The sequence below is a fragment of the Mesoplodon bidens genome (genome assembly GCF_964165515.1).
Source record: "Mesoplodon bidens genome assembly, chromosome: 13".
NCBI classification, from domain to species: domain Eukaryota; kingdom Metazoa; phylum Chordata; class Mammalia; order Artiodactyla; family Ziphiidae; genus Mesoplodon; species Mesoplodon bidens.
This window is the reverse complement of record NC_138169.1, coordinates 9,344,758-9,354,389: the sequence shown is the minus strand read 5'-3', so window position 1 is coordinate 9,354,389 and position 9,632 is coordinate 9,344,758. Positions and strand designations below refer to the sequence as shown.

General features: G+C 48.5%; 1 protein-coding gene across 7 annotated transcripts in view; it reads left to right on the top strand.

The window, feature by feature from the left end:
* Positions 1-243: 243 nt before the first annotated feature.
* Positions 244-9,632, top strand: part of HVCN1 (hydrogen voltage gated channel 1) — a gene marked incomplete at its 3' end in the record, with an annotated part of 28,338 nt that continues 18,949 nt past the window's right edge. For 2 of the 7 annotated variants that reach the window (XM_081252666.1, XM_081252665.1), the window contains exons 1-3: positions 244-310; positions 937-1,018; positions 5,241-5,280. In XM_081252666.1, coding sequence (XP_081108792.1) covers positions 247-310; positions 937-1,018; positions 5,241-5,280 — 186 coding nt within the window. In that variant the 5' untranslated portion in view covers positions 244-246. Of the gene's footprint in view, positions 311-355; positions 446-545; positions 907-936; positions 1,019-5,240; positions 5,281-9,632 lie in introns of those variants that run through there. The other 5 variants (XM_081252671.1, XM_081252670.1, XM_081252668.1 and 2 more) reach the window with 4 other exon arrangements.

Here is a 9,632-nt window from a genome sequence, read left to right as displayed (position 1 = left end):
CCGCTTAGGGCATTCTGCCCACCCTCCACCCCCTGCCTGCAGATACTGTGCAGGGGACAGTCAGGGCCCCCCTTAAATAACCAGGAGTTGGCAGGGGGTAGGGGGAGCGAGCAGGAGCCAGCCCTGCTTCCCTGAGTGTGTGTGGTGGGGAGGCGGGTGGACCCGCTGCCAATACATCCCGTTGGAGGAAGGAAGTGGTTCCCTCCTCCCACCCCTTCCCTTAGGGTCGCCTGGGCCAGGATTCTCATGATTCGTGATTGGCTCCCACGGGCGGGACCTTTGTCCGTCTGCGGGATTGCAGGAGGCCCAGGTCAGGCTCGGGCCTGCGGAGCGGGAGGGGGCCGGTTGGGGGGAAGCCAGAGAGCAACAGGGAGACCGACAGACAGACAAGAACGACGGCAACGGGACAGACGCGGGCCAGAGCCCGAGACCAGCAGCTGACTGAGTTAGAGGGCGGGCGGCGGGAGGGGGCGGGAGGAAGGGGCGGGCGGCGGGAGAGGGCGGGACGGCTGGGCAGGCGCCGAGCTCGCAGTTGCTGCGGTGGCCGCCGGCGGGCCGGGCGCAGGGTAAGTGCTCCAGGGCCGGCCCGGGGCGCGCTGCCCTTCTCCGAGCTCTCCCAGCCCGAGCCTGCCAGGGACCCCCGCGGGATCCCAGGAGGCCCCGGTTTGCCCTGGGTTCTAGCGTTTCCCATCTTGGGGGAACGCGGGCAGGCAGTGATAACTCAGGGATCCCTGCCTGGCCCACGGATTCTAGAATCCAGTGGAGAGGAGGACAGGAGACAGCACGCACATCTCCCCTTGCAAACGGAAGTGTTGAAGAACTACCCTTTTGTATGGAGTGCTTACGTGGGCCAGGTGCCTTCACTTCATCACTTGCCTCGTAGCAGCAGCAGCAGCAACAGGTGAGGTAGGTACCATCCTCGTCTCCCTCTTCCAGGTGAAGACACCAAGACTCAAAGAGGCCAAGCCACTCGCCGGGGGTCACACAGCCAAAAGAGGCAGAGCCAGAGCTCACCCAGGTCGGTGTGAACCCCTAAGTCCTCTTACTCATCATGCCTGCCCCACCCTGTCCTGCACCCCTACGGAGACGGCAGGGAGAAGCCAGTGCTGGGAATAGGGGAGGAGGCCGAGATGAGCCAGCCTGCTCATCCCTGCAGGAGGAACCTCCATGGCAACAAATCCTTCGCCTGGGTAGGGGGTGCCAAGGAGCAAGAACAGTGGCTTGGGGCCAGGTTAAACTCCAGGACAGAGAGGAGAGGGCGGTGCAGCCCCTGTCCAGGAACTCCGGGGCCTGTACCAGCACTCCCGCTGGGCACAGGGGGGCTCTTGCAGGCTTAGCCATGGGACTTCAGTTCTCCGTGCCTCAATTTCCTTGTCTGTTTCCTTTGCTTATCCTAACCTCGGGGTTAAGCATGCTTCGTGCCTCAGAGGATTGCCGAGAAGATTAAATGATATGGTTGGTGTGAAGGCCTAGCCTAGTGTGTGACTCAAGCTGTGCCCCCTCCATCATCCCCACCATCTGAAAGCACTTCTCTGTCCTTCACCCTCAAGTCAGAGCTATCTGAGATCGGCAGTATTTCCTACAGCCCTGCCAGCAGCTGGAAGCTTCTTGAGTAAGGCCAAGGCTGGGGCCTGCAACTCCTCCCTCTCTGACTCCGAGGGAAAGGCTGGTAGAGGCGGGTTTTGAAAATCTTTGAGGTGAGGCTTGCACAATTCCAGGACTGCCCTGTAACCCCCAAGCCCTCCCCCACCACCAGTTTTGCAAGAAGGAGGAAGCCTAACATATTCTTGCTCCAAAACCTGCTCCTCTCTTTGTCCCCAACATCTAGGACAGCAGCAAGTGCTACTCCTCAGTATATTCTGCATCTGGTCACTCCTCTGCATCCCCACCGCGACCCCCAGATCCTCAGCACTGTCTACTGAACTCTCTGCACAGTCAGGCCCTGATTGATTCCTGGCTCTTCTCATGCCCCCATCCTCACTCCACTGCCTGCTCACTGCAGCCATACTGGCCTCCTCCTTCTTTCTTGGACATACTAAATTCTCTGCTCTCTCGGGGTCTGTGCACATGCCCTTCCTCCTCCCAGGGATTCTCTTTCTTGCCATCTTCTTGTGATGCACCTCCTTGCAATTCAGAGACGACCATAAAAGTCACCTACTCAGAAGCCTTATCTCACCACCCCAAGCCGCAGGAGCCACTCTTGCCTGCCCTTTATTGCATTACTGTTTTTCTTTCTAGAGCTTAGCCCTGGGTGATGTTACCTTGCTTATGTGTTTCCTGGCTAAAATGTCAGCCTACCAGGGCCCAGACCTTTTTCTTGTCTCTACACGTTGGATTCCCCAGAACCCAGTGCCATGCCCTTGCACAGAGTAAAAGTTCCGATAACTTTGTACAATTGCAGGCAGTGTGTACAACCATCAGAGTTCTACTTCTCATTACTTAATAGCCTTCTTTCTACATTTCTGCGTAGACCTCAGAATTGTCATTCCTCCCACTGCCTTCCTCAGCTTTTCCCTACAGTGGGGCTTATAGGCTGTTTCCAGGTTCTAACCCTAATGTCCAACTTTGCTTTAAACATCGTGGTACAAATTGCACTTTTTTTTTTTTTTTTTGCTTTCAAATGATTTTTGAGTTAACAGTTTCCAAACTGATGTGTTCAAGTCAAGGGTATGGTCATCCTGATGGCATATACCACTTATTACCAGGTGACTGTTTAGAAAAATTATCCCCAGCAATGTGTGCAAGTTTTCCTACAGCCCCGCAAGCATTGGGTTTTTTCATTTTTGTTTTGTCTAGTTTAATGGGGAGGTTATGGCAGGTTTAAATTTTCCGTTGCTTGAATTAGTGAATCTGGGTGTTTTTCTATGCACGCGCTAGTTCCGTTTCCTGTCCTGTGGAGGAAGGAAATCTCCAGGGCACCTTAATTTTTCCCTTCACCTTCACTTTTGGTGGTGGTTCCACTTGAGCCCACCTCGTGAGAGCAGGGTGAGGGCCCCCAGGGGCTGGAACAGGAACACACCCAGGTGAACTCTGCTGGTTGCAGAAGCTGCTCTGCCAGTCAACCAGAAAGAAACTGAGTCCCTTGTGCCCTAAGCATGGTACTGTGGGGAGAAAAAGGACTCTTTTTTTCTTTAGGTCTTCGTGATTTTTTTTCAAAATGGTAGTATTTTTTAAATTTCAAAAATAACACATGATATATAAGGTTATTCATTGGAACTTTGGGAAGCTAATGTTGGGAACTACACCCCCCCTCCTCAGGGGAATCCTGTGTGGTCATCCAAAGAGTGCACTTGCTCTAGAGCACATGGCGTAGAATGATCTCTGGGACACTGTGTTAGTCTCCTATGGCCGCTGTAACAAATGACCACACATCTGATGGCTTAAAACAACATAAATTTATTATCTTACAGTTCTAGGGGTCACACGCCCAAAATCAGTCTTGGTACGCCAAGATCAAGGTGTTGGCAGGGCTATATTGCTTCTGGAGTCTCTAGGGGAGACTCTGTTTCCTTGCCTTTACCAGCTTCCAGAGGCTTCCCTTATATTTTGCATCATGACCCCATCCCTCCATCTTCAAGACAGCATAACATCTTCAAATCTCACTCTGACTCCAATCCCTGCTTCTGTAGTCACATCTCCTATTCTTCTGATTCTCTTGCTGTACTTGTAAAGATGCTTCTGATTACACTGGGCCCACCTGGATAATCCCCCCATCTTGGAGTCCTTAATTTCATCACACCTGCGAAGTCCCTTTTGCCGTGTAAATTGACCTATTCACAGGTTCTGGGGATTAGGACTGATGGGGCTATCTTTCAGCCTCCCACACCCTAAAGGGAAATAAGCAAGGTTCAGAGCAGCGTGAGAGGTCACATTTGTTTAAGGGGAAAAAAAAGAATAAGTATGGCTGTGCTTGGAAAGACATAGAATACCTCCAAGGGCTATGTGGGAAACTGGTAGGAGAGGCCTTCTGGGAAGAACAGGAGTAGAACGAAGACTTATGTGTCTTAGTATCTTTTTGTATTTAAATTTTTTACTACACATGTCACCTATGTAAAAATAGGTTTTAAGAAGTAACACATAATCATTGTAAAAGTTCAGACCTTCCAGAAACCAAGAGAAAGAAAATACCCACCCCACCCTCAAATCACTCCCATTTTCTCCAGCAATAACCACTGTAAAGAGTCTGGCTGTATCCTTACAGACTTTTTAAAAAATACATATATCATTTTCTCACATAGATGGAATCATACTGTACACACTATGCTGTAATGTGATGGGGGGCACCTGTTATATTACATCTTTCCTCATCCACATATGGAAATGTAACAGCACTGGAGTCTCCCACTCCCAGATGTACTGTAACTGACTCAACCAGACCCTCCCTTGTTGGTGGACATTTAGATTCTTTGCTGCTTTCCAGAGCAATCTCAACACTAACATATGTCTGTCTGGTTCTTAATTGGAGTGAAATTCACATAACATAAAATTAAATTTTTTTAAATTAACTTTTAAAGTGAGCAATTCATTGTCATATAATACATTCCCGATGTGGTACAACTACCACCTCTATCTAGTTCCAGAACACTTTCGTCACCTCAAAAGGAAACTCTGTCCCCTATTAGGCCGTCACTCTTCATTCCCCTCTCCCCGTAGTTCCTGGCCACCACCAGTCTGCTTTCTGTCTGTACAGATTTGCATATTCTGGATATCACACATCGATGGAACCAAGTACTATGTGACATTTTGTGTCTGGCTTCTTTCACTTAGCGTAATGTTTTAGAGGTTCATTCATGTTGTAGCATGTGTCAGCACTTCATATCTTTTATTTTTTATTGAGGTATAATTGACCTACAATAGTTTCAGGTGTACAACATAGTGATTCGATATTTGTATATATTGCAAAAGTACTTCATTTCTTTTTATGGCTGGATAACATTCCACTGTATGAATATAACATCTTTTATTTATCCATTCGTATGTAATGGACATGGATTGTTTCCATCTTTGGCTATGAATATTCGTGTACATGTATTTGTTTGAGTGCCTGTTTTCAATTCTTTTGGGTACATACTCAGGATGTACATCCTTCTTCACATGCTTTGAGCTTTATTATTTCCTATTTTCAGACACTGTTAACCTAAGCAAGTTAAAAATAATTTGTAAGAAAGTGTTGGAAAACACATACTACGGCGAATGATAGTAGGATGATAGATCTGGACAAATGTTTTCTTATTTTCCAGATCTGGAGACGACAGGAAAATGGCCACCTGGGATGAAAAGGTAAATTAATTCTGGAAGACTAGCAGCGTTAAAGGACCTCCCAGCCTTGAGAAGATAATTCTGTTTGGTGTTTCTAACAAGATAGAGGAAAAACACATGTTCAGGATGCTTCCGCCATACCAAAGTGTTAAAAGTCACCGAGGTGAAAGCTAGAGAAGGAACCTCAAGATAGCCTGATAATCGGAAACAGACCATTCAAAACCCAGCTCTGCATTTTAATAGCCCTGTATCATTTGGTCACGCCCTTCACCTCCCCGAGCCTCAGTTTCCTTCTATGGAAAATGGGGAAAAGTTACTTAACCACCCCTGTTCCTGAAGGCTCACAGGGAGGAGTTGAGGAGACAATGGTCTCAGAATGCTAGGCCGGGGCCTCCCTGGTGGCGCAGTGGTTGAGAGTCCGCCTGCCGATGCAGGGGATACGGGTTCGTGCCCCGGTCTGGGAGGATCCCATATGCCGCGGAGCGGCTGGGCCCGTGAGCCATGGCCGCTGAGCCTGCGCATCCGGAGCCTGTGCTCCGCAACGGGAGAGGCCACAACAGTGAGAGGCCTGCGTACCGCAAAAAAAAAAAAGAATGCTAGGCCGATACTGAGCCCATAAGGCCTTCTCCCAACTGCTTATTTTACAGATAGAGACACTTGGGCACAGAGAAGTAAAGCGACTTGCTCCAGATCACACAGGTAGGAAGTGGCAGAGATGAGATTTCAGCCTAGCCTGACTCCAAAGCGAATGCTCTGCCCCCTGTGCTGTGTGGCCATCCTGAGTAGGACGAATAAATGCTGCCCTTGATGTCGGGGTGCAGGCTTGTTGGATCTGGGGAGACGTTAGTTGTGAAGGGTGGGGCAAGGTGAAGAGGAAGTGTTGGCTTCCATTTCAGCTGTTCACTTGGAGCTTCTGGGGGCCTAGCAGCTCAGGGTAGCAGCAGAGTGATGGGGCAGAGTTGGAGAAGCAAGTGTGAGGGTCAGAGGACCATGGGATGATGATGATGATGGTGGTGGTGATGGTGGTGATCTTGCATTTCATCAAATTGATGGCCCCTTTAACTGTAAGAGTATTTCTGATTTAAAGCTGTTTACAATGTGGGAGGAGGAAGTGACCAATGGCACTTACAACATGCCACCAATTCTGATTTCAGAAATGTGGAAATGTGGGAAAATGTTCAACTTTGCATTAATGAAATATGGGGGCATTTCCAGCAGAGGGACGACAATCACCCTCTGTAGAGTTGTGTCAATTCCTGATAAGATACGGGAAGCTTAGTGCCTGCCACCCAATAGCAGGAGCTCCGTGAGTTCCAGTTATCATTAAGACTCACAGAAAGGCAGATGGAACAGTTTCCTTCATCTAAAGCTCCCTACTAGGCAAACCAAAAAAACAAGCGGAAACGCGCGATGGTGGTTACGCTGTGGTGTAACCGGCTCACTCCTACATCTCACGAGGGGCTGGATCAACCCACACGACTGCTGGAAAAAAAACTTGACAGGTGTATCAAGAGTCATGAAAATAGTCATAATCAAACCTGGTCATCTTACTTGCGGGAAAGGAAACAACCCATAAAAAGGAAAAAGTATAATTTACAGCACAATTTAGAAACACAAATTTATGTGTTTCTTAGCATGTAAGATGCCATTGATTGTAGAGGCACCATTATTTTATGTGCTACGAAGAAGAAAAAGTGCCACCATTTACTGTGATCTCGTGACACAACACTGACACTGGTCAATTGTAAGACAGACTTCAGAAATGTTAATATGTGAGAAAATGTGGCCTTAGAATTGGTGATAGAGGTGCTAAAAATGAACAGAAAATGCAATAATGAGCACTGACTCCTTGGTAAATTTCTTGGCCATTAAAAAGGCATAAGTCTGATGCATATAGGTAGTGGGGAGAAAATAAGATACAAAGTTGTCTGCAGTCTTCGATTATAATTGTAAAAGACATAGATTAGAGTGAGATGGGTAGATAAGTAGATGATAAATTTGGTGTGTTGGGCTTATTATTTCTTTTTGCTCATGTTTTCACAATAATGATACTGAAAGAAATAGATCTGGAGTAAAGGTCTGCTCATTGGGGTGAATGACAGCAGGTAAAGCTGGGGATTCCAGGTACGTCAGGGGGTCTGGCTGCACGGACAAGTCGCAAGGGTGGGAGTGAGGACACAGAAACATCAGGGCAAGCAGAGGGTTGGAATGCAGAGCCAAGGGATGACACCTCGGGGGACTCCTGGGGGCGGGAGCCTGTCTGTCATCGAACAGAGGCCAAAAGAAGGGGTGGCCCCAGCGGCATTGCTGGGGAGCTGGGGAAATTGGACCAGGGCCATGTGTAGCAAATAAGCCTCTTACTGATTCAAAGAACAAGTTCCTTTTAATAATTTACCTTGTGAAATTAATTATGTTTTTACAAAACTGTTTTAATAGGATTGCTTTTAGGAGATTTTTAATTGTCCAGCTCCTCTAATTTTGGGGAGGAAAACAGCTCTGTCGTAGAAGAAACTGGTGGGGTTTTTAGCCATGGCTCAGACCTAATTTGCTGTAGCCAGCTCTGCCCAGAGGGGCCCCCAGCAGGGGGGCTGCCCAGAGGGGCGCCCAGCAGGGCCCTCCCTGCCCCTTCCCACCTCTCTGAGCCTCCGTTTTCCTCTTTTGTAAAATGAGAACAGTGAGGATTAAACAAGATAGTGACTGGAAGGCACTTAGCAGGGTGCCTGGCTATAACAGACGCTTGAAACACAGGAGCTACTGATGCCATCATGAGGATAAAGTAGGTTTTCAGCCCATCAGCTGACCTAGTCCTCAGCTCAGATGATTGCATGTCACCAGCCACATCTGGAGAACCTGGTTGCCAGGTGTGCTTAGAAATCCTTGTGGCCCTTTGGCGCACTTCTCACAAGGTGTTTGGAGACACCGGGTTCATTTACGATGCTGGTTCTTGACCTTGGCTGTACATTGGAGATCCCAACACCCAGGCTACCCCCAGACCAACTGAATCACAATCTTGGGGCCTGTGACCCAGGCACTGGGTTTTTTTTTTTAAGCATCCAGGTGGTTCCAATGTGCAGCCAGAGCTGAGAGCCATTGGTTAAACTGCAGCTGCACTGGCCTCCTTCCAAGGACCGAGCCACAGTGGGGCAGGAAAGAGGGGAGCCCTGAATTCTTGTTTATCCCATCTTTTCCATGGCTGAAGCATCACTAAGATGTTGGGGGGTGGGGTGGCCCAGATGACTCAGTTGTACTGGTGATAGGTCCTAATTTCTAGCTGGGTAAATATTTTTTTCTTTCTATGCTTTCATTTCTTTCTATGCTTTTGTTAACACAAATAGCAGCCTGACTTATGCTTCCCAGTTAACATGGCTGATTCACAGACTTTGGGCAAGACTGCCACCTCTCTGACAATCATCCTCTCCCTCCCCCAGGGAAACAGACAGAGTACATCCCACCATACCCGTGTTTTTCAAACTCAACCCATTAGTGATTCCTGAAATCCATTAATGGGCTGCCATCAGCCTTTTAAGAAATAGAATAAAGTGGAAAACGTAAGTCTCTCACATGTTAACTTTAGTTATAGAACATATATATGTCAATGTGTACTAAGTGGCAGGATATAAAATGTGTTTCTTATTGAGTAACACTGGGCTAAACTCCCCGCCCAACATTGACCTTCACCAGCTGTGAGCTGGGTCCAGGGCAGCATTCAGAGAGGTCATGCAGGAGGGAGAGGGCTCTGGGCCAGGCAGCCTGGGTCGGAGTCTGAGCTCTGCCTCTCACTGGCTGTGTGAGCTGGGGCAAGTTGCTTGGCCTCTCTGTTCTCAGTTTCCTCACCTGTAAATGAAGAGGATTCGGTCCCCACCTTGTCGAGTTGTTGCTGTATGTTACAAAGGGCTTTTGCACAGAGCTCAGAAAATGGCAGGCGCTCTGGGGATAGTTACAATCACTACAGTTTCCACTACCTTAAATGTTATTTCCCACATCGTCTCCACCCAGCCTCCTGATCAACTTGCCAGGTCAACAGACTCTTCCATCAAATCAGGAGGGATTCTGACCCTACAGGAAATGGAGAGAAAAGTTGGAGAATACGTCTCTGGGGCACCTGGGCCACCAGTCAGGCTTCTCAGTCTACCAGCAGCACCACCCCCTGCCCAAACTAGTCAGCCGTCACGGTGGTTATTTTCGTGAAACCTCAAACTTCCTCCCCACCCTAGAGAAGGAAAAGCTGCTACGCTTATTTAAAGACTTCCCTGATTTTAAAAATAGGCATTCCTCAGAACATAAATCCCTGGGGACAGGGTAGGGGGAGGTGGTGGTAGAGTACGTGAGCCTCTGGGGTACATGAGCCCCCCAAGAGGAGATATTTGCTCGAG